The sequence below is a fragment of the Ptychodera flava genome, chromosome 10, assembly GCF_041260155.1.
Source record: "Ptychodera flava strain L36383 chromosome 10, AS_Pfla_20210202, whole genome shotgun sequence".
Taxonomy (NCBI): Eukaryota; Metazoa; Hemichordata; class Enteropneusta; family Ptychoderidae; genus Ptychodera; species Ptychodera flava.
In genome coordinates, this window is record NC_091937.1 from 10,371,703 (window position 1) to 10,398,011 (window position 26,309).

Below are 26,309 nucleotides of genomic sequence, written 5' to 3' on the forward strand. Positions count from 1 at the left end.
ATTGGGAACGTAGATTGACAATGGCTTACAAATAGGTAAACAACCTACCTTGTGCTTGGACAGACTGTATTACGCTGAGCACACCTAGAAATATACCAATCATTTTTCAGCCTTGTAGAGAAGACAAAAATAATTAAGTATAAGATGATAACCAAGATTCGATTCTGAGGCATTCTCTAGACTATTATAAAATCTATACCAATGAAATAACATGAGAAAATATGATAAATATGTAACTTACTTTCGGCTTTTGATGTCTGGAGCCTTGGAGAAAAAAATGGATGTTACAGTCTGTTGATTAACGACACTAAATGTGAAAAAGGAGTACACACATCATTTTATATGTATTCGTCAGAGTGAGAACGAAACACCTGAATTTTTTATGACACACTAAAACTTTATCTCAAATAAATATACTTGATATGTCTCCACGACCTTGCCATATTCGGATGTCAACGTGTCCTCGTTTTCATTTTAGAAGTCCAATTCAGTACACTGTGAAAGATCTTTAATTGCCATGGCAGGTCATACTGCAATGACAAACGAAACGGTTGATGTTTAAACATACTTTTAGGAAAAGAACAAGAACGAGCAATTAGCACACAATCAAAGCGTATATCTACTAGCTTCAGATACGCAAAATTCGTTCATCTTAGTCTTTACTAGTAATGATATATACCAAGTAATTTTTCACTAAAACAAGACAGATACCACTTTTCAGGTCACAAACTTCTTCTGGGTCATATTATTAACTTTAATTTATTTACTGGGATTAGGTCCTTGATCAAAGCGTTTAAGATTGTAAAACTTAGACTGGATTGAAGTCCATGGAGCTGTGCCACAGGGTTCATGGCTCGGTCCCTTATTATTTATCATAATGATAAATGATTTGAAACCCAATATCCTGACATATAAATTCATGGACGATATATAATACAACTATGTCTTAGTCCTTTCTTTGTCAAAGCTCCATGCAGGAGGCAGTCAATTACACAACTAAACGGTCAGAGGTAAATAACATGAAACTGAACGCAGATAAAACAAAATATGTGCTAATCTGTTTTAGGAAAGACAAACCAGACATTCCAAAAATTTTCATAAATGGTTCGGTCATAGAAAGGATAAAGGTCCAAAAACTCCTTGGAGTTATGATAAATGATACACTCTCTTGGTCTGATCACATTAACTACATTTACAACAAAGCTTCAAAAGGTCTGTGTTTTCTCAACATCCTTAAAAGATCAGGGTTGAGCACAAAGCATTTACAAACATACTACATGTCAATCATAAGACCCGTGGTCGAGTATGCATGTCCCTTATGGCATAATGGCCTCACATCAGACCAAACCACCCTTCTTGAATCAGTTCAAAAGAGAGCATTTCGAATCATATATCCAGGGAAGTCATACCAAGAAAAGATCACAACTAAATGCAACACATTGCATCAGAGAAGAGAGAAGTTATGTCGTTCTTTCTTTCATAAGATTTGTATTGATACTGACAAGTTGAACTACTTAATCAACCCAGTCTCCACCAGATTGACTCGTCACTCCAAACAACATGCTACTCCTAGGTGTCGTACACAAAGGTTTAAGAATAGTTTTATCCCCTACGCTCTTTACAATTATCAAAGATAGGTTTCCTTTTTATATGTATGCTCTTTTAGAACCACTTTTTATGATTTTTATGACTTTTAACAGAGCAATTTTAATATGCACCTTTTAATTTGTGTAATTTTTTAATTGTAAGAATTTAACCTGTCTGTACTTGTACGGATCTGGTTGGAAAAACGTTTAACAAATAATAAAAAAAAACATCATAACCACACTCATTTCATGTCTGTCACGATCTTTGAGGGGTTACAGTATAACACTATTTGAAATAAATTGCGACAATTAGATAAGGGTAATTATGATGAAATTGTAATGGAATTGAAATTTTTACAGCTTGTGTTTTCATTAATCTTATTATAAAACGATACAAAAATGCAAACGAACATTTTTCAATAGGCATTTTTGAAATGCCCTGACCTACGTCAGAGCATTTTTGAAATGCCCCTGACCTTTACGTCAGTTTGAGGCTTAATTAACGCTAAATGAATATTAAGGCATATTTGAAATGACCTTTACTGACTGCAACTGTTAATCGATCGAAAAACTTCAATTGGTTAAAAAAGGCAATGACCACAAGGTGGGATCAGTACTAATATTTCGGTGACCGAGAAAATATAGACAAATTCAGAAATATTTTCATGGAGATATTAATATTTGTGATGTTTTGAACGATATTGAAAAAGATACCGTCATAGTAGCATTTTCAACATCGCAAAAATGTTAAGATTGAAAGCAAAATATACACTTATATTAAGCAAAATTGTTACATTTTGAAAAAAAATGTGCAAATCGAATTATCACAAATTAGTTCCAATTGTGTTACGTTGAATATTGTACATCTCTCTAGAAACTCTTTGATAATTGTGATGTTCGATGACTGGATTCCGATGTTACCCAATTACTTTCAAAACTTTAAGAGTAAGCCAAGCTTTGAACAATTGGTATTGGGTCACAGCGTATGAAGGTGAAACCATTTCAAGGCCACTTGTTTCATTTGTTACTTAAGTTTGAACTTCGATTCAAAAGTGAATTTGGGAAACTTTTGTCGCGGACAGGAACTTAAGCGAATCCGTCGATATCGATGCTAGGTGTGAACCGCCGGAGTTTCAAGGAACAGCAAACTCTGGTTCCCATGGGGATGCTTGAAAATATCTGTAAATAAATCTTTCTGACCCCTATGTAATTTCAAATGGTAAGTTCTAAGCCATCCAACGATAAAGGGGAAAAGAGATGCAAATAAACCAAAATATACCAGCAACCACCAAGGCGCTCATTTGCCAGCCATGTTGTTTAAAGGTATACAGTCACCTGTAATATAAATATGCCCATGTATGGTCAAAGGGGCGTTCCTTGGTATTCAAAATGCCCATGTGAGGGCGCTGTTTTAAAATCTGTGATTGGTTAGATTTTCTCCTTCCATAGTAACTGTGGCAAAATTGGAACTGGTGATAGTATACCTTTAAACTCGTGCCAAACACTAACACATCATAGGATCGCCCCATATACTTGCCTACTAGATTAACAAGCTCATGGGTTCCGGAAGGAATGCGTAAGTTTTCCTATTAAAAATGATTTCCGTAATGAAAAACATACAAATGATCGATGCGTCGTTTGTTCGGTCACGTGACTGTTTCGACCAGCAGTTCAACATTTATATCTGTGGGTTTTGGATCAATATAATGGCACGATTTTACAGAAGATTTTTCGTACACATCGATACTGAAAGTATGCCTCGACAATCAGCCGACCAAGCGGTATTAAGACAATCGTTTACAAACGGAAAAGCGGGGTTTTAGCTGTGGGAGAGGTGATATCGCTTGATCTACTGAGGCAGGTGAAAATCGGGCAGGCGAATGTTTTCCGGCCATGCATGACCACAGAGCCTCGATTTTTCAGTGCCTTGTCAAGTGTGCACTCATTCTTTCGTCGTCAAAGAGCGCCGCGTTTAATCATCAGCACATACAACATCCATATCAAGGTAACTTGAATACAAATCTTATCTTTACTTAGTTATTTCAGTTTTACTAACCTCTTTGTAACACCTACTAGAACTAGTAAACTGCCTCAGTCATTCAAAAATACGCAGTATTTGGATCATGGCAGAAGACTCATGCATGTACTTTTCATTTGCGCAGTTACAAGTGTTTAACTTGTGCTTTATTACGGCAGTAAGACCGAAGTCAATTATAACGATTCGATGACAAATATTTAGGCCATGCCTTAGGGAGTGTACAACAAGAAACGGTTGTCAATAGCCATAGTTAAAAAACTACCGGCGCTTGAAACATGATTATGAACTTTTAGTGAATTGACAAGGTACTTTCAGAAATCATCGTGCATATCGACTCAGTCACTCGACCCGAAATGCCATATCTATTTTTTCATCATGGCAGTCATCCTGGAGGGAGTGTAAAGTTACTATTCTCCTTCCCAAAATCTCTCAGTTCCCCCTCTCAGAAAAGTCTCTTCATTTTCCAGGCTGAAAAAACGCAATGAAACCAGGCCCCTTTCACTTTCAAGACGATTCCTTCATCAACATGTATGTGAAATCACATCCCCTACCACCCATAAACTAATCATATTCAGGTAACCTCCCGGTTGTATCTTCAACTGTGCTGAAATTCTAGCATCATGTGGCTAATAGCGCAATTACATGACGGAATTTGAACTATGACTTTTGGTCTGAAATGACAGTTTTCATGAAATAGAGAACAAGGAAAATTCACTACACCTTATAAATATTGAAAGAGAGACAAAGCAGAATGCAAGCAGCAAAATTTAATAACTTGGGATAGAGGCAACTGGTAATATAACACACCTCATTCGCAGTCTGTGTTCTAATTCATCAATTGATAGTCACGTGGGATGCGTTCTTTTTGTGCTGATCCACGTAAAAGGCGTCATCAGGCATCATTTGTCGGAACTGTTGCCTGCAAGGCATCAGTTCCGAAAAATGATGCCCGCTGACGTCAAAAACGACACTGGCACATGCGCCAACTGGAATGTAAACAAAGATGTCGTCTGCGGCTGAAAGAAACGATAGTCGAGAAATTTTTCGGTTTATCCTACTTTCTAAAGAAGAACTCAATGCTCTGCTTGCCAACAAGGACTCAATACGGACGAAAGCAATAATCAACGGTGCAATGAACGTTCTGCAGAGGTATTGCGACTCTGTCGGGAAAATAAACAAAACTTTTTCTTGCCGAACCACTCCAACATATTACATGCGACAAGTTTTGTATATGGTACGTTCTTATGCATGGCTGCGGATGAGGTGTGTTATAAAACACATATTGACTGGCCATGAGGGCAACAGCATACGCCTTTAACCCCTCGGGCCTGTGAGTCACCCCAAAAATCAGACTGTTTCCCTCGGCCTTCGGCCTCGGGAAAGTCTGGTTTTGGGGGTGACTCACAGTCCCTCGGGGTACAGATGTATGCTGTTGCCCTCATGGCCAGTCAATATGTGTATAAATATCTCACGTTTAAAAGACAGAAAACTGTCTTGTAATATCGAGTAGTACACCGTGCATATGTTTAATCCGGGGCCAAGGAGCTTACCTCGGTGCAGACGTTGGCTATATGCAAATATAAAATAACATGGTATGTCTCATTTTGACAAATTGTTACATGTTGTATATGTAGAAAGATATACAGTCACAGTGTAGCTATTCACTTATCTTCTACAATCAAATGTATTTGTCCATCAGACCATCATTTGCCAGCAAATAACCATCAACGAATGGAAAATCAAGTCCGACCAGAAACTACAATAGATAACGGGCGGATGGCCGCTTCAACCAACATGCCATCCTCAACATCTACTTCTCCGACGCCAATTATGCAATCGAATACTTCGCCGATTGTCGTGGCGTCAACGCAAATGCCGCCAACAGCGACGATGACGTGGCAGGCTGGCCAGCCACAACAATCATCAACGGCGGCGCCCAATTGGCACACGGTAAGCGAACAACCAGCTGGCCTCCCAAGTACCCTACAGCAGACTTGGCAAGCGGTTACAACTGCACCAGTCGGACCACAAACTACAAAGACGACAGTCGGCACTTCGAGTACATTTCAGTCAACAAACACGTTACCAGCCACTACGGGGTCAGCGACCACATTGCAACAGCGTACAACTCAATCACCAACTACGTTGCAACAGGCTACCACCCAATCGCCGACCACATTGCGACCAGCCACCACCCAATCACCGACCACTTTGCGACCAGCTACAACCCAGTCACTAACCACATTGCAACCAGCTACCACCAAATCACCAACCACTTTGCGACCAGCTACAACCCAGTCACTAACCACATTGCAACCAGCTACAACCCAGTCACCGACCACTTTGCGACCAGCTACAACCCAGTCACTAACCACATTGCAACCAGCTACTACCAAATCACCGACCACGCTACAAAGAACTACGACCCAAACATCAAGCACACTACCGTCAGCTATTCTAACAACAGGTAAAGTTAAGGCACATTTTGCCATGATATAGTCAAATATCAGAAACCATCAGAAACCATAGTTTTCTGAATTCTGTCACAACCAAGATTTTAACAAACCGCTTTTGAGCGAAACACAGCTTAAAGTTGCAATTCATTCTTTCACATTCCATGTGATTTCATCAACCTTAATTAAATGACACATCTTATTCAGCACCCAGTCAGCAATTAATGAGAGTAAAGTACACAAAGTCAGAAAATAAATAAAAGTTCGGGACACAAATTCTGATTGCTCTTTCTTTTAACATACTAAAGTCGAACAAGTTATCTCGTTTTTTCTGATCTTTTCCTGGTGGTTTAGGGGTAAGATATTTTCACCGTCTTTGAAACAAATTAATTTTCGCGAGCGGTATCTTGTAATCATGTTATACAGCTAATATTTGACACCAACAAGCCCTGTTTGCCTTTCCATGATACAAAAATAGTGTATTTTTCATTAGATATAAAAGAGATGACTGCCTAATATCCTTTAATGCAGTGGTCTTACAATCAATATGAATTCTGGCAAAAGTTTCCCTCCTCCGTTCCAGGACGAGCTTCTAGATTGAAAAAGCAAGCCGTATTCAGCCTATTAGCATCAAATATGAAACCACACGCGGGCCATCAACCCTTGGCGATTGTAGTAACCCCGTTGGGATTAATAGCTTGCGCTCAACAGTGCTTGGTGCACGTCCTTTGCAAGAGCTTCAACTACGAAAACACCGGCCAACGTTGTGCTCTGCATGTCATCGTAATGAAGATCGAAGATATGTTAATCACGGAGAAGTGTGAACACTACAACATTCAGTGACGATCACTGCAATATTCGGTGACAATCACCACACCATTCAGTGATGTAATGTTTTCTTGAGTAGGATGTACGCCATGTCTATTATGTATACACGTTGCGATCGTCGGGTACATATAGAATTGTATCGTTGTAGAATTAAAAACATCCTCACCCAGAAGAGTTGATGATATACCCTGCTTAAGAGCAGCTATCCAAACTTGAACGATGGGCCCAATAAGGCCAACGGTATTGAAAATAAATCGCGCGAAGATCTCATTGAGGGGTGAAATCAAGACTTCATTGTATACAGCAGATGTACACACCAGCAGATGACGAACATGGCCCCATTGATTGCCTACTTACCCAATATGTCATAACAGCGTCAAAAGCAAAGAGTCATTGTTATACTGATTTACAAAAGTCTTGACGTCACCAGTCAACAACCTAGCAACGAACGCGTTATACATATATTGGAGTCGATTCTTGTCGTTAGAATAAATTCTCTTAAAAATTAATATCGTAGACGTACATTCTTCTGCATGAGACGGCGGTCTGATTAATGATCTATTGTACCATTTCGGTATCAGTTACCTTTCATGTATGTGTTCGGGTGATTGTCTTCGATTTCTATTACACCGGAAAGATCTTTTCAGTCCAGCACGGGTATCAAACAATTCAACATCAAGTGAAAATTTTTACCTTACCAGAAAGTTAAAAGTGTATCATAAGACCTAGCACATATATTGCGAGTTCAAACAGGTTCATTCAGTGTGTAGTAATCGAGTCAAATACAACGTAACATCGATTTTCTTTCACAGCTATAAACAGTCAATGGTCCACATGACAGATTGGGATGATAACGATTTAAGTGTTTATTTGTTAGTTTCCACTTGAAAATGACATCACATTTCGTACATTAATTTAAAACGGCTATGAATATGTAAATCAAGTATATGTACATATGTATATATGTGGATTTTCATAGCTTAACTATTGAATGGAAGACAAATTCGATCTTAGATATTTAAGCTTAAGTACCAGGTACAAAGTTTATTTGTTAAGCTTACACAGTTTATGGACACTCAATGGACAAATGGCCAGGACTACAGGTAGTTATTGAAGATTTAAAATGTACATATAACATCCACAGTTTATTAATTTCTAATAATTTTAAAAAACGTGGAAATTCCATCATTATACCTCCAAGGGTAAACTACACATACCTAATGATTAAAATGATTCAACACACGATTTTGTAAATAATATCCTGAGTTCAGCGGTAAGCATAAACTGTTTCATCATCACTAGCTGAGAGCTACCTGTATATTGCTAAGCCTTTTTAGATAGTCAGTTTGCTTACATCGATTCTTATGAAATCTTTGACTTTTTAAAACTGTTCCCTACAACCATAAGGGACTGTCCATCAGATCTTTGGAATGATCTGGTCGAGGAGATGGCTTGGCGTTCTAGGACGCATTTTTACACCGTTCAGGGAGGCCCTTGAAAGATCCTCCAAAAATTACTTTTTATCACTTACATGACCTTTATCTTATCCACAACACCAAAACTTAAATTTTTAAACAATATTCTTTCTCGCATTTTCGAGATCTGATGTGTACCTCGTGTAAATGTTTTCCTTCCGTCTGATCCTAAAGAATACCATTCTATGCTCTGCTGACCAGTTGTACGATCCACTTTTAACTTGCTGATGAGAAGGATCTCTAATCTTGCTACAATACTCTACAATAGTTGTCCTCTCTGAAAGTTCTAAAAGAGTAATGAGTCCATACAGATTCGATGAAGCTGCTTTTTTATGAATATGTCTCTAGTGATTACAATTAATTAAAACTAAAAATTAGTTTTAATATAGAAATTGTGACAGAATAGTGGTTAGGCCGAAAAAAGTTGTGCATTTACATGTACCATAAGTTGTCCACATAGGATCATGATAGGTAGACAGGAATATTTTAGATTGCACTTTTCTGTGTGGGTACTATTATTTGTTTTTAGGTTCAACATTACTTAAAAAAGAAATGGCTGAATATATATTACATCATCGAAAAACACTCATTACATTCAACGTTTTGTCTATTGTCGTGTGATTTGAAGGGAGGAAAAGCACAGTTAGGGCGGAGGACTTCAACAACAGTAACCAGAATTATGGTTAACCAGAAACGGTTAAAAAATTAATATTAGTCAACCAATTAATATTAATATGCATTAATATGGTTAACCAGCATTAATATGGTTAACCAGAGACGAACAGCGTTCTTCGACCTTGATGATAAACTTCTATGGTAAATTTTAAGTACAAGATCTAGTTTAATATGATGCATTACGTTTCTTGGATATTTCAAAGTTGAAGGTCATTTTAGCTTTCTGACAACAAATGTCCGATTATTAGCCATCTCCTTAAACTAATATGACTGACCATCAAATAATTAAAAAACTGATAATGTAAATTTTACGTTTTGATGGAATGAAACGTCTGAAACATTGGTCTGTCTCAAAACTAAGAAGCTCCGCGCCTCTCAAGCCAGACTTGTATGCCATCAACGTTTGTTTGTTTCCACCTGATGTTGGCCTTTGTTCTCTCCACTGCCTGGTTGAAAGCTTTGGCGCCCGTGCCGAGGTTCGGGTTGTTGCCCATGAAGTCCTCAAGCTGAAAGATATTTACAAAGAACCGAAAGTGTGTGAACTATGCTCTTGAAATGGACTTAGATGAATTAAGGAGATTCCTTCAGTCACAGGGTGGTGTTTGTTAAATTCACAACGTGGCGAGTATTACGGGAGTATGACCAATTTATCTGGCAGGTACAAATTCATAACCTCAAATATTTAAGATCGCCTTGCATAACTGTCAGAGAGCATTGAGCGTAAACTAGTGGGTATACAGTGACATTTGATGGAGCCCGCTAAGTTTTCAACATAATTCCTATTGCTCAGGACACGTATGTGAAGGGGAGATGTAGTCTTTTTACACTGAATAAAAAAAATTCTCATGGCTAAGGATATAAACCATATCGATAATATTTACCTCTCTGAGTCTCAGCTCGGTAGAGAACGCCCCCGTGACACCGTTGATCAGGTCGGGAAAGGAGAACATATTGGTTCCATATCTGTCAAGGATAAAGTGCCAATTATACTTTTAAGGACGAGCGATGTGACAGTGCCACGGTGTATGTATATTGCGTTGAAGTAATCCTATTAATTAATAAAAACTGCAAACCTAATCATTGGCTAAGATAATTTGGTGACCAAACGCATCTCGGGTGTAAAAGACATAATTTTTGTAGAAATTGCATCATTGAACTGTTAATTAACATAATTTTTGTAGAAATTGCATCATTGAACTGTTAATTACGAAATAAAATCATGAAAGATCACCTAACTCTGTGGGGAAAATAAATTTTCTATTTATACAGATACAATACACTGAAAACCTCATTCAATCGAGGAAATTAAAAATGAGCCCACGCACTGCATGCAAAAGATTAAAATATAATTATTGTGAAATCTTAAGATTTATAATATGTCCCGTTCGCACTTAAACTCTAGGTAGTGCAATCCTCATTGACTCAGATTAAGCAAATTTCGCAATCTGAATGCAATGTTGACATTTCTTGCCGCAAGGTATTAGAATGCGATCCAAAGAGCATGAAAAAGCTCCGTAATCAAGAAGCCATTAGCGGCTGATTTTTATTTCCATGCAAAGACTCCTACAAACAGACAGATTGATGAGATCTTTTTACGGTAACCTTGGATGAACTAATTATATAAGTTGTCTCGTTCGTGGTTCCTAAATAACTCGTGAACCGGGAAGCATGTCCAAGCTTCCTTATTTACACAATGTGCTTATCCCAGTCATCAACTTCAAGATGTTTCCAATTTTATACTTTTAAGGACAAGCGATGTGACAGCGCCACGGTGTATGTATATTGTATATGTTATTAAGGTTTTGTTTTTATTCAAATTAAACATAGGGGATCAAGAAACTCACGTGGCGAAAAAGTAATCCCAATTAGCTCGAAAGTAGTCCCATGCCAGGGACTCTCCAACTATATTGGCGGCGATGTCTCCAATGACGCTAGTGGCGTCCTGGCGACGGATCTCGTCCGATTGTAAGCACAGTTTAAGATACCTGAGAATAAATTAACTACATGAATTTACATACATTTACGTTAAATGATCAATACACTGTGCAGACCTTTACACCGGAAAAGTCAATATCTGAAACTGTTCGTCATTGGGTTTTATTTAGCTGACGTTGTATATTCAGGGTCTTCAGGTCACTTTTTTCAGGGTTTTCAACTATGAATGACAGTAATATTATTTAGATCATAGCAAGCAAAAAATGGGACTTTGAGATTCTCCATTACTTAACATCATAACACTATCGAAGTCACCGACTGCGCGGACAAACGTAGAAGAAAAATAATATCATGAAATTCATAGATGGCGCAAAATTGTATTTCGTCACACGTCAATATATTTTGTTGACGTAAGCTGAAAAGATCGATTGTTGAGCTAACAGATCACCTTTTTCTTCCGAACGAGCGTTTCCGGAGATTTGCCATTGTTGTACTTACCGACTCAAAATCCAGGGTTCCTTGCTACACGTCATCGCGTTCATCAACAGTAGTTTTTCGCTGCTGACTTGGGTGGCCTTGTACTGTTGCCATGCAAATTCCCAGTGCTGCCTGTCCCCTTGGCCAATCGCCGTGCAGTACACTACATCTCTTACATTGGGAGAAATACTGAAAAGGGAAATTTCACAAGTTACGGATGACCGCAGAACAAACTCGGTCGATTAGCAGGAAGATACACGATGTGGACAAGTACACAACGACAGCTACATTTCTGTCACCTGTTCCAATTTTGCCACAGTTACCATGGAAAGAGAAAATCTAGCCAATCACAGATTTTAAGCGGGTGGCCGCTTTTTAAAAACAGCGCCCTCACATGGACATTTTGAATACCAAGGCACGCCCCTTTGACCATATATGGGCATATTTAGATTACAGGTGATTGTATACCTTTAATTTGCATATTTCAATCTTTATCGTCCTCCTCAATGATTGAGAGGGAGGCTAGGGTGGCTGGAGAAAAGGAGGGACTTTGGTAATACGGAGGTTCAGGCAAATGATATTACAATACTATACACTAAGAAGTCAACTTTACTTGGTTGGCTGCATGAGGATGTGTTTTCACAATACTTCGACATATTGGATGATGTCGACCAACCCCTCCCGCGCGGCAACAAAACCTAAAAACACCTATCCCCCCCCCCAAAAAAAAACAACAAGTACAAGCATCACTAACCCAAAAATAATGAGCGTGTTTTTGTTTTTTGGTTTTTATGTGTGTGTGCGTCTTTTGAGGGGGGTAAGAAATTAATGAAACCCACCGATTATTTTCTGTATCTGCCATCCATTCGTCAAACAGCCTCACAGCCTCTTGTATGCAACCTTGGTGCCCGTTGTTACAGGCAATATTCAACGCTAACGACCTGGAGAGACTGGATTTAAAAAAAAAAAACTAACTGAACAAACAGACAATTCTTTCATATATCATTTGCTTGTCTCGCAATTAACATTTTCAGGTGTCTGTTTTTACCGTCTTACTGCATTTTTCTAATAATCATACTGACGTTACTGTAGACAAAATCATTCTAAAATTTCAAGGGCGTATGTCAAGACTTGAGCATATGCATAGATTAAGCCATTACATAATCATTTGTTTTGTGGCGTTTCGACAAAAAATATTTAAAATCATACGACGTAGCCTTTGTCAACAGTGTTCTCGTGTACAATCGCAGAGCAAACTGACCAATTCTGTCTTTGATCCGGGCGAACATTTCATCCGCATGCATATTGCTTTTTTTCGGCTGCAACAGTGACCAGGCCGTCAGACATTTAATCAAAATTAACCAAGCTAACTTCGGATTTCGCGAGGGCCAAAACTTGCCGTCATACTAAGAGTGAGTATGATCAGCTAAAATGGTATTTTGTTAACAATCAGGAAAATTGGCACTGAAAATGTGTATGTTATGACCTGCGAATTTGAAAGCATAATTTCATTTCATTGATAGCCCGCAATCGTGCATGTTTAAAATCTTCTGTTCAGAAACAATGTTTTCCGACACACTATTGGCTGTTTCTCCAAAGTTACATGTATCAAGTTTTGAGCTGAGCGAAATGGAAGCTACCCTCCTCATGACAATCCAGTCGTTTCAACTGTAAGGAGTTTGTATCTGACAACAGAAAACAGGTGTGTGTCTGTATGTCCTGCTGTCGAGCTCTTTTTCACCTGAGAGTCAAACTAATTTTCTAGAAGTTGGCCGTATTAAACAGTGAAGAGATAAGAGTATTGCGAACGTATGAGAAAATACATTTAAAATGTTACCTAATGTAGACTTTTGTAAAACCAAATTGCGACATCAACGCCACATAATGAAAATGTTTACGTGGTACTCACACATCTCGCTTAATGTCAATGACGACCTGAGTCCGTTAAGTGCCCTTTGGATTGGGAACGTATATTAGACGCTTACATTATATATCGATAAACCGACAAGTACTAATCGAGACATCGATATCATGGAATTCGAGATAGAAGATATTCAACGTTAGTTTCTGATGGCGATGCATTTTATTTTATTTTTAGCAAGACGTTATCTATATATATATATATATATATATATATATATATATATATATATATATATATATATATATATATAGACATTATCTATCTGTCTATATATATAGACATTATCTATCTGTATATATATATATATATATATATATATATATATATATATATATATATATATATATATATTATATAATATATATGACACCTGGAAATTTTGCCTCCTTGTAGAAAAAAACTTACCTTTCAACATTTTCAGAATGCGAGTCATTCCATCCGAGCCTTTCGTAGAAAGTTGTCACAAGATCCAAGACAAATTCCTTTTGATGAAACGAAAAAAAAGGAAGCAAAGAAACAAAAATACCGCAATTATACGGTGTCGCTCAAATTTGATCAGAATTGGTATATACCAGTATGGGTTACCAATTATCAACAATAAATGTTGTTTCTATCTGTTCAGTGGAGGAAAATTCTACGTTGATGTTATGGCAATGATTTCTGCACAGTACAACAAGAAAAACAACAAGAAATATCTAAACCAGAAAAACAAGAATGACAAAAGTAATTAAGGTCTAACTTTAGGTACTGGAGGTCAACTTTAGCAACATGCATAGCAGAAACAAGCCCCTCTTAGTTTAGTATAAACGGTCTTCCCCCATCTACTGTCTATGGTTGCAGCTGGTCTGTTAATATGTAACAGTTAATAAACAATGACAGGAAATGAGTCAAGATCAGTGGTGTTTGCCTGTTTCTCACTGGCATGCCTCCTGCACATTTGCAGGATTTCACTTTTTCTTACCTCATTTGCACATTTTTGACACTGATGTATTCATTTGAACAAATTCACATCTCTACCCCTGCATCTACCTGTACACCAAATACTGAGATGGTATCTTTGGCGGTATGGGAGCCTTTGTGTGTGACGGACATACATCCGCACATACCCACAAATATACAGACATACAGATATGCAAATCCGATGCAAATGCACTGATTCAGCTTATACGATAACCTCACATTGGTACACCAAATGTGAGCTAAAAATCCAAAGCATGATCCACTGTGTCAGCAATATTGTTGACACCCGCATTGATTTCCGATCTTTGCGAATACAATGCATATATAGGCATGACGCAAACTCGAGCTCTTCGCACATATTTCAGTGCATTTAACAAAGACAGGCTAAAGTAACACATTCATATATTCCTGTTGATTCGTTTGGGCTGTACAGCATTGTGAGCTGCACTGCATTGATTCAGCGACGAAATATCAAATGAACACTCATGACAACAATTTCAAATGCTGAGTATGTCCTATAGTGTACGGGTTAGGCAGGGATGAGTCAACACAATCCTTCAACACTCACCTATTCGCGCAGCTGCTTTCAAGAATATTGCTTAGAAGTGAACAACCTTGGAGGTGTATTTAATAACTGCATTACTTGCAAGAAATATTTATTTAACGTGATACTTTGTAAAACTGCAAATTATATGTTGCAATTATTTCTTAGTACGATGCAAAGGGCTTGTCAAACAAAAGCGAAAGAGGGACGATTTCTTGTAATCACTCATCATCATCATCGTCGTCGTCGTCGTCGTCGTCAGTATTGTCGTCTTCATCGAAAAGTCTCGATACTCTAAAAATCTACCGCCATCTCCTGCCCCTAACCTGGTAAGCTCCGTATGACCCCGTGGTTCGTAACATGCTTTCCATGTAGTCAAACGCCCTGCTTGCAGCCACCCACGGAACATAGTCCCGTTCCTGTCTCAGGTAGCGACTCAACTCCAAGGCAGCGGTGGTAGGGAGGTGTTCTCCCCTGGCCAGGCTGAAAGCGTCGTTCAGAAGAGCTGCACGACAAGCGGACGGTATCACCTACAGAGAAAAATGCAAGTATGATACAGAATTGTGATGGTTTCTTGCATATAAATCGCAAACTTGAATCAAATCCATACCGTCTTACAATACATGCATGCATGCATATATGGCAGTAAGGTTCATCAGAAGAAAGAATAAAAATTCTGTTTAACGAGCAGGATTGTTTCATACTTTGGTAAAGTGGGTGGAATGATTTTCCCTTTCTTTTTCTTTTTTTTTTTGGGGGGGGGGGGTTGTTTTTCAGAATTCCTGTGCAAGATGCCCTTTAATTTCCCTCACATTGAGTAGTAACACGTACAAAAAATATTTAAGATGCGGCTCTGTTTATGTATTTCTTTTCTAAGATTCACAAGAACATGAAGCAAGTATGTTCACATATGTCTTTGTTGTAAGCTGAAAGACTTCTAGTATTAAACTAGCCAAACGCAGGATCAAAAACTTACTGTAAAATAATAATTATTTCGATTGAACACCAAAATGAACCCGACATTTAGAGTGGTTACCTCGTGTTCGTCTAGCAATTGTCGCTTTATTAATTCCCAGTTCCGGTCATCGTAGTTTACCACAAAGTAACCAGTTTGGTTGATATTTGTCAACAACCAATCGTCATTTCCACCACGTAGTGCTGATTCGTCGTCCATCGTCACTGTGGGAAAAACCTAGCGTCAATGGCAAATCTAAGAAGCATAAAGTAGTCAGACAAAAATTATGGCGTGAAATGTTATTGTCTTTTGTCATGGACGCTCCGCTGGCTACTATGTCAACCTATAATTCCCGGTCATCATACTTTGGTGGCTCATGCTTGAAATTGTTTTTTGGAAAATTTCAACTAAAGTTCTCCAAACCACTGAATGAAGCCGACTGATAATTACTATCATGATGATGATAATGATGATGATAATGATGATGATGATGATCATCATCATCATCATCATCACCATTATCATCATTGTCATCGTCACTATCGTCATTATCATCATCATAATCATAATCATCATCATCACTATCATCATTATAACCGTCATCATCATCATCATCATCGTCATCATCATCATCACTATCATCATCATTATCATCATCATCATCATCATCATCATCGTCATCATCATCTCCATCATCATTATTATCATCATCATCATCATCTGCAGCAGCAGCAGAAGCATCATCATCGACATCCTCCATGTAGCGGCAAAAGATGCAGTTGCCATGACGATTGTTACCACTAAAACCTTGCAGCCTGTAATCACACCACTATAACAATCAAAGTCGAATCTGCGTCGCCATTATAGTATCTTTCATTTAGTGTACAAAAATACCCAAATTCTTAATTTTCACATTTGTACATTATGATTTAGTATAATATCACGATAACATACCGGAGCCTCGCTCAAGCCAGATTTGATTGAAGTTTCCCTCCACATATTTCGGATCAGACCCATCCGTGAATGTTAGCGGAACATACCATGTTGTGCTGCGATAAGATGAAAAAACTCACTCAAAAGACGCTATATATGGCATAATGACAAAATCCCGTTGAGTGGAAATCCTACCTTTCATCTGGGTCAAATTTAAGAGGTTTTCACGAAAAATAATGAACTTTTACACTTTTGCAGTATTGATTTTATTTCTTCTCCGCGCAAACTCTCTTCAAGATCCATGGAATTGATTTTGACCTTTGGTTTGGAATGAGAAACTTACTCATCAGGTGCCAGCGCAGACGGGTCGATGAGAAATTGCTCTTGTGCGCACGAAAAGGTAATGACATCAGGTCTCGAGTAATCTCGCGTGACAGTGACGACCGGATAACCCATTTGCAAAGTCCACGTGTTCATGATGTCCTTGATCGAGGCCGGTAGTTCAAGACCATCCTCGTTGGTGGCCTGGATATAGAACAAACATCGAAAGTTACAGGCACTGTACAAACTTCCAGACAAAGCAAATCGAAAAATAATTCGGACGGCAGGTCATTGCCACATCTGTATGTCGTCTAGAGTGCAAGTAACATCGTGAACGATCGCTCGTCGAAGTTGTTTTCGTCATACACAAATCATAGTATTTGAACGTGCTTTTATTGACTAACTGACGACAAAAAATCGATTATTGACAAAGGGAAGTACTTTTGAATCAATTGTTTTCTCACCTCCGTCAAAGCGTCCCAGAGGTCATTCATCTTGGCATTGCTGTACGCAAAACGATTCAGGTATTTCTGGGTAAGAATCGATAGCGGGAAAAGCGATATGAATTTCAAAAATAATATTCGTGCAGACTACAAAGTACACAGAATACCACAGCTAAATGCTCATTTTAAATGGACTTTGTGTAACGGTAGAAATTGTATCGATCTCTTATTTCAGAAAAATATTGCAATATTATCATAGTGCAAGGTCGTAATATGCCATAATGCCACTGCAGTGGGGGAGACATAAACAAATACTCTTGGGATATAGCCGAGCAGTTCACAAGTTGCGCGCTTCTGACAAGACTGGCGCCATGCAAATCTACACACTCTACTTTACATGCCATGTCCCTCTTCAGATTTTAAGGGGAAATGTCGAACACTTCATTTGACTACATATACATACTTTAAGGCCATTTCTGAATGTGCTCTCGCCGAGGAAGTAGCGAAGCATTCTTATAACGGATGCACCCTGCAAGAAAGAGAAAAAAATATAGTTTACAGCATTACATCGTAAATATATGTAAAAATTATCCAGCGACTCTTTGTTTAATTCATTAGGCGACACTTTAGGACACAGTAATACGATATTAGCAAACATTAATATATTGTATATGATGAAGCCAATGTTTTTTGCATTACGAATGCCCAATACTATAAAGTTTAACTGTTGGTGGCGCTATGTACGACAGAGACGTTCAATGATGTTACAGGTATACTGCCATCACGTGTGTGTGTGTTCGTATGGTATGAACTTTTAAAAGATCATTCATGAGTCATTGGACGAGGATTTTCCCTCGAGGTTAGAATTACACGGAGCGTCTCAAAGTGACTTCGATGCACTTAAGGATTAATAAGGTATCTATTGCATTATTTACTCGAATCCACCTCTGAATCTTATATGCATGGCATGTATTTACCTTATTATATGATATCGCATCGAATATGGAATTGATCTCGTCTACTTGATTGACAGGTACTGAGATCGGATGTGACGACAGGAGGGCGTCAAGACTGAGGGCGGTATGCAGATCAAGAATTAAGAACTGGTCTAACTGGAGTAACAAAAAATATTTAAGTGACAATAGTTTTAAATCTTTATGTTAATGCTAATTTTATTAAAGCACGTTGAAATACAAAGTATTAGCATAATAAATGTATATGTGCGATATACAAGGTTATTAGTATTGATGAAAAGCAAATTCTACTCCGCACTAAAATTCAGAGTTATCAGAAAAAACACAATGGGATCATAATACACTCAGACGTGCATAAAAGATTGAACTTGACCAGAAAGAAAATTCAGCTCTCTTTTAAAATCCTTAGCCGTTCAATGAACTTTGCTTCGCTTGCTGTGACTTTATCATAAAGAAATAAGTGACGTACAAAGCTCTTTACAGATATACACAGTTCACAAAGTAGGGGCAATGTGGAGTCTTCATGGGTACGTGGCAAGTTGAACTTACTATTTTCCAAGATGGTTCCACAAGGTCAACGCCATAATATTCCATGAAGCTGGCAAAACCTTCTTTTAGCCATAGGTCTTCCCACCACCAGTGTGTGGCTAAATTTCCAAACCACTTGGAATATTGCAAAAGCGAGGAAAGCAAACCAGTGAGAATATAGTAGCAACTTCTTCTGTCCGGCATCATAACAGTTAAGATAGGTATGCGATAAGTACAAATATCCGTTAACAAAATAAATATACAATCGAGCATGCTTGAATCACAGAATGGAGAAAATTTGGGATGCAGATACAACGGAAAGATGCATAATGAATCATAGTGCAAATGCCAAACGCAGTGTCTTGTGTATTTCTTTAGTTTGGTTTACCTGATGGGCTAGCTCATGCGAAACAACCGTGGCGACTCTTCGCTTAGTGACTGCTGTAGTCTTCTGTGGGTCGTAGAGGAAAGCGCTTTCCCTGTAATTAATGAGACCCCAGTTTTCCATGCCTCCAGCGCCATAATCAGGCGTGGCTGCCATATCTGTAATAGAACAGAAATTAGTTTGTCTCAGGCTGTCATATATTAAGTAAACATTAGTTATGATTCTGATAATAATGTGTCTCTGTGGCAAGCATTTTGCGGCGACGAAGTCAATAAACACCTTCTCAACTTTTTGAGATGTTACTGCTTATGACATTTGAATACAGCCCTTAATTATGATTTATGCGTTATTAAACAAAGTAAGATTTAACTGGCAACCATGCAAAGGCAATATCTTTACGCCTGGCTTGAGTGGAACACAGTACATTTGTTCTAAAATGTGGAGGGCGCTCTCCTGTGAGGCTAAAGAACATTTCCTCCATACATGCTTACACTGGCATAACAGAAATTGATACTATAAAATTAAACAGTAACTTTATTGTTACCGTATGATCGTTTCTGACAATTTGATAGAATATCAACAACGGTGGAGGACAAACAAGTTCCAATACACATTCAATAAAGAGAAAACTCCGTAATGGACTACCAACACACCGCTTGCTGACGTAAATGTCATTATCTATGAATGGTTGCAAACGTTTTAAAGAGTAAAATCGACTCTCATGTTCTTCTAAACCATATGAGAACAGTTTAAATAATATTTTCATCATTTGTGTTCTGTCTGTGAAATATTGTTCCTTATTCTCTTCATTAAGCATCCGCCTACATTTGGCCCAACACTGCACTGCATGTGTGTAACACTCAATGTTATTAACTGACTTCTTGTTCGAAGTAATATTCATTTATCAACGATGATATTGCCTTGAACAAATCCTGTGTGTCCTATGTATCCCTTTAACTTCCTTTGAAAGAGAAACGGTGATCCTCTACCTTTGAAAACGGCCAAAATGCTTGCAGTGTATAATGACATTGGGGCGTTCTTCATATCAATATTAACTTTCCGAGTCAATGGATGGAACATTAAACAAATGAGTCTTTATGAGAAAGCTATTGAAGTTTGTCAAATAACTATTAATATATCGCTCTTTTGCCGGTAAAATCTAAGATACTCCCCAGAATAGGTGTTTCATTATTAACCAGTGTGGTACGCATCTCGAAATTGAAAGACTTAGAATTTTGCTCAAACGTTCTGTAAGTAAACTTTAAGTCGCTTCCTTTCTTTTGAAATCAATAATACAAATCAAGGCTATCGCGAAAAATTCAGTACCTCTAGGGAAGCAAACTACCAATATTTATACCGACTGTTGAAATTCAAAATGACCGCCATCTCGGTGTTACCTGTATCGGGAAGAATTACATTTTCTATGTTAACAAAGAAATAAACTTAATTATTTACTTCATGAGCTTCAAAATTAGCCCCCTCAAGTGGTAGACCAAAAATGTATTGTGAAAGGGGAAGACACTGAATGGAATATCCCCTCACAGGCTAATTCTATCTTCCACAAAACGTCATCAATGTATACACAAATAAATTGCACAAATTGGCCAATACATTCGCTAATAGTCTTGTGACGCATGAAATCGGACTCACCTATTTTCGGAAGAGGGAAATTTATACCGAAGTAATCCTCGTAGTATTCTAGAATAGGTAATGCTATCTCCATAGCGTACTGCACTTGTTCTATGGCATTGTGGCGTGCCCATATACGAATCTGTTCAACGAATATGAAAACCAATTATGGAATCACTAAGTTAAAAAAACAGATTAAACTGTTTCAAAAATAACATCCTCGACTAGTTAGCATAGCTTGGGCAGTGCTTTTGCGCATTAAAGTATAAAAGGTGCATGCAAGTAGCAACTGACAATCTGTGTGTGTATGTGTGTGTCTTCAGTGTGTCTTACCCATGTACGTATGTATGTATATACTATGTATGCATGTATGCACGTATGTATGTATGTATGTATGTATGTATGTATGTATGTATGTATGTATGTATGTATGTATGTAGCCATGTAGCCATGTTTTTATCTGAGTATCTGTGTCCGCCTATGCCTACTTCAAATTTTCTTTTCGCTTAAAAAATCTAGGCCCTCGACGGTGTTCTCTTTTCGTCGACAGTAACCGGGCGCTACTGAAGAGGATATACGGCTTTCAAAAACGAATAAGGAGCACGTGCAAGCTCGATAACACTAATGGGGTGAATAGTTTTCACGTCACGATCAGTATAATTCTCGTAAAGGTGAGATCTTTATCATTTGATAGGCAGTGCCCTGATAAGAACACATGCATATATCTTTAAATTCATCCAGGTACGGTTAAGTTGATAACGGGCTGCAAGTAATACCGGCGATATGCGGTCACCAACAAATCGCGAGAAATCGCTTTTTATTCCGAACAGCCGTTTACTCAGTGCTATTGGACGGCGTAGAAGTATTGTGAAAAAACACGATTCATACAGCTCACTTGCACAATTCAGTCTAACCGTTCATTACATTGACTATAGTCGGGCCTTGGGTTCTGTATAGTTTTATGAGGATAAACTTGACGTTCGCACTAATAATTGTAGCATCAACTATGGGAGAGCATCCTTACATTCTTATGATTCTGATAAATTTAAAATTACTAAACTAATCACGTCATATTCTGTAGTCATTAATGGTCAACCTGTCTTTGTCGAGCTATTGAGTTAAATTAGTAAACAACATGAAACGGACGAGTGGGAGCAATAAAAATAGCACGGGCAGCCAACAAAGTTGTCCGCGAAAAAAAACCAAATTTTCGCAAACGCTTCCTCGGTGTGACGTGGGCATTTGTTTTTCTCACGTATCAGGTGGGCGTACACTTTTTGTCACCAGCGGGCGGGAAAACTAAATGCTTCTTTTGCTCAGTGAACAACTTACGCGGACAGGAGTGGAGTAAGACTCAGTCACGGTTGTTCTAGAGGGTTTCGCCATGGGGAGGGCAAAATCATATGAAGGGGAAAGGGCAGGTGTACAGGGGCTTATTTTAATAGGAGAAAATCACTAGGAATGTCTTGGTTTGGAGCGTAGGAGAGAGAAGCACTGCAAAGCTGGGGTGGGCTACTAGAATCTTACCGGGCGGGCAGATGCAAACAATCTCTTTTCCTTATTGAAGTTTAGATTGATTTTGCAATTAGAAAATCATATTTACATGTAAGAACTCATTTTGCTGGAATTTCTCTGAATCGGCTTGCCTGAAAATAGGGTGAAACTTACCTCAACTCGGTCTCTCGAAGTATTCGTTACAGACGTGAAGTCGCTGACAAAGAAACCGACCACATACGTGGACATCGTAGGTGTCTGCTCGAACGTTGTTTCAACCCACCCGGCTCCATCGTCAGTTTTGCTCGACGACGGCATGTTTGACAGAGCAACGTACTCCGGTCTATGGACGAGAGTTGTGCTGATGTTTGCCTTCATGGCCGGCTCATCGAAGCATGGAAACGCCTTCCGTGCGTTTGCTGGCGAGAAAAACGATGCTGCCAAATACCTGTGGATGAGAAGAAGATGTACTTGCACTTTACACATGTCATGACAGTGGGTACTATGGTGTTTACTATAAATTTAAATTTACAGTATAGCTTCGTCCTTTAACTCTCTTTTCATATTTTTTCATTTCAAATTAAGCGTTTCATGTAATTGTATCTTGTTAATTACAAGTGTGTGCTTTCTTGCTAAAGCACTTGTTCAAGGACTGTTAACTAATACGCATATCTGAAACAATATTTTTGGGTAATCCCATAAATTTGGTTGCAAAGGAAAGCTGGCGAGAAAAACAAGAGTTAGCGTAGTGTAGTGATATCCTGTTCGGGGGGCTGCTAATGTTCCGCGCAAATCCCGCATCAATCTCAATAAATATAGCTGACGACAAACTGTGTGAAATGAATAGAAGAGATCTTCAATTTTCAACAAAGTCGAAATCAATCATTTAACATCTGTAGCATATTGTGGTTATCCAGTGGTACTGAAACATGTCTGGCCTTTCACATTGATATTTTTTGCATCTGTCGAGCATTTATCGTTCTCATTTAACAAGCAGTTCGTTGTAGCAAATAGTTCTCGTCCGGCAACGTACTATCGAAATGTGGGCCGTTTGGAATTTGTATAAATAAATCGATCGGCTGTCAGCTTAGAGAGTTCAAATAAAGGTCATCTCGGGTCATGACAATAGAATGTTATTGCTATTTTACTAAGTCATGCCATGCGGGCTCATTTGTAACGAAACAGATGGAGGCGAAAATACTCACTGTAGAAAAAAGTCAAATATTTTTGTTTGTAATAAATGATTTATTCTGTGATATTTTTGTTCAAACTTATCCTCAGGCTGTTGATCGCGAAGTGCGAATAATTTAAACTACGGTGCTATTACGCTAATTTTAATGGAGATATGAACGACAAGTTTGAGATCAATAAAAATGTTGACTGCACAGTAGTTTGCGGCTAAAGGAAAAACTGATCATCCAGATTTCTCTTCTTTTTCATATTTTATCAATTGATATGTAAATCGTAGAAAGTAGCATCAAATGTGTCTGTCAAAACTGCCAGCATACACATTTTTCGTCGCTAGACTGTTTGGTTTGACGGTGATTTTTGTGCAAATAAGATAAAAAAGTACTCTTATCACGCAAAAGCTTAAATCATGATAGGCGACATCGTTGAAAATATTGTAAACGAATCGGCGGACGATCACCTCACAACCTAGACGCATGCGCACTGTTTTATAAGCCCGGGAAAATATAAAGGTCAGATCATAATGAATTTAACTTTTCACTCCTGCAGGACGTGATTGAACGTTATTCGTGTAAATGTCAACTTCTAATTTTTAACGAATTTCTCTGGCACTGATGGATCACATCAATAAGCAAGTTGTAAAGAAGTCAATCAATTATTTGTCTACCTCAAACTGGAACCGGAAAATTGGCGATATATTCGAAAATTGGCAAAACTCGAGAAAACCAACCATATTCAGATCAGCGCAAATGTAAATCTCTTTCAAGCATAAGGTATAGCGTTCTCCATCTCCCTGACAAAGTCGCAAAGTTCTAGGGGCGGGGGTCATGAAGAGGTCAAACACGACCGATAGAGATATTTCGTTATCATGTGACTCCGAATAAACAACAGAATCGGGTTTCAATAATTGTTTACGTCAAGCATAGTATGAGTTATAGATCCATAACTAGTCTTTTCATGCAGTGAGAACAGCAGCATTTATAACTCCTCGTCGTTATGTGTATCGTCTGTTCAATTCATATCGCACAGTTTGATAAAGTTTACCAAGCCTTACCCTGACTATACGACGGTTGTAACACTGTCATTTTATCAGAGGAAGGTCGGGAAAAAATTTAAGGTAGTACGCGTCTCGACATTGACAGTCTTAAATTTTTGCTCAAATTTCCCGTACACATTATACCTGTCCCCTTGGAAATAAAGAATGTAAATCTGGGGTGTCACCGTGCATTCTACAGAAATAAATTACCAAATATTTACTGACACTTGAAATTCAAAATGGCCGCCACTCCTGTGTTAACTATATGGGGAAAATATAAATGTCTCGATTTTCAAAAAAATAACAAGATAGAAACTTTATTAAGTCATAGACCCTCGATGAGATCAAAATGAGCTCCTACTAGTACGAGTAGAACTGTAAAAGTTTAAGAGTCTGAATATCGGTCCCAGCAGCATTTCTACCTTAAAAGGCACGAGTATGCGCGTGTTGCTACTGATATGTAATGTGTTGAACTATGATTGTTCCTGGTACGTGTTCAGGCTTATCAAAACAAACGATAGCTAAAAAACATAAAATCGTTCTTTTCTACGGATTTTTTCGGGGGGACAGTATCCAAGCTAAATGTTTGCATATTGTACGCATAAGCCTTTACTGAAGCGGACTGAACAAGGTGTAATTGAGACTGCACTTCAAATCAGTAATAGAATGATGAAAATCAATTAATTTTATCATTATTTGTATTGGCTAGTCTTACTCGAGAGATTGGTGAGATAATAAATTGAAAATACCTTCTATTTCCGTCATCGTCTATGTATGAACTTCGGTATATTCCTATGAGATCGTCTTCTAGGACCCCTGTGTACTCAACCACCACGACATAATCAACATCTTCTGTCAAAGACGTTGACAACTCTATGACAAGGTACTGGGTCTGCGGATAAAGCCTTGAGGGGGCCGACTGCTCCAGGATTTCACCGTCGGTCTGACGGCAGACTTTAATCGACTCTTTGTCGATCTCCTGCAGTTTGGTGTGAAGGATAACGTAGCGAGTGGCCGCGGTGCAAGTGAAAGTGATTTCCGAGCGCCCGGATATGAGAAACTCGTCGAGATCGATTTTGATTTTTAAGTTGTACAGAAGTGGTTTGAGGGTGTCCGGGAGGCGGTGAGATTCCCAGGGCTCTTCCGGAGAGGTGGTTGATGGAAGGGGCGACGGCAACGCCGTAAGCTTGGGTCCATCTGTGACTGCGCTAGCTTCGCAGCCTTGTGGGCGGAGGAAGTAAGCGAGCAGCCCAGAACCCGAAACTAGCGCCGCGGCGACTAAAACAGCAAGGGCGCCGGCGGAAGTACTGACATAAATCGTCTGCTTGGGTTGAGACCTGGCCATGTTACAACAGACGATACACTTTCCACTGGACGCCTCGACTTAAGGTCAGTGATTTTTCCTTTGGAGTCCGCTCGGCCAGCCAACCATCTGATGTCCCTCATCCAACGACGAAGTACTGGAGATTCTCTTCCTGCTGCGGGATTGTGACAACTTTCGACTGTATGGGGCGTTATATGCGAGCAT

General features: G+C 38.6%; 1 protein-coding gene across 1 annotated transcript; it reads right to left on the minus strand.

Moving 5' to 3' along the window:
* Positions 1-7,925: 7,925 nt before the first annotated feature.
* Positions 7,926-26,309, minus strand: LOC139141955 (aminopeptidase N-like). Its single transcript, XM_070711733.1, has 18 exons — positions 25,531-26,309; positions 22,732-23,005; positions 21,085-21,205; positions 19,438-19,592; positions 19,071-19,184; positions 18,525-18,659; positions 18,011-18,076; positions 17,569-17,634; positions 17,127-17,308; positions 16,805-16,899; positions 15,932-16,074; positions 15,222-15,425; positions 13,797-13,873; positions 12,307-12,417; positions 11,489-11,656; positions 10,900-11,040; positions 9,937-10,018; positions 7,926-9,561 (listed from the first exon to the last, which is right to left on the minus strand). Exons 1-18 carry the CDS (start codon positions 26,124-26,126, stop codon positions 9,412-9,414), a joined length of 2,880 nt encoding a protein of 959 aa, XP_070567834.1. The 5' UTR covers positions 26,127-26,309; the 3' UTR covers positions 7,926-9,411.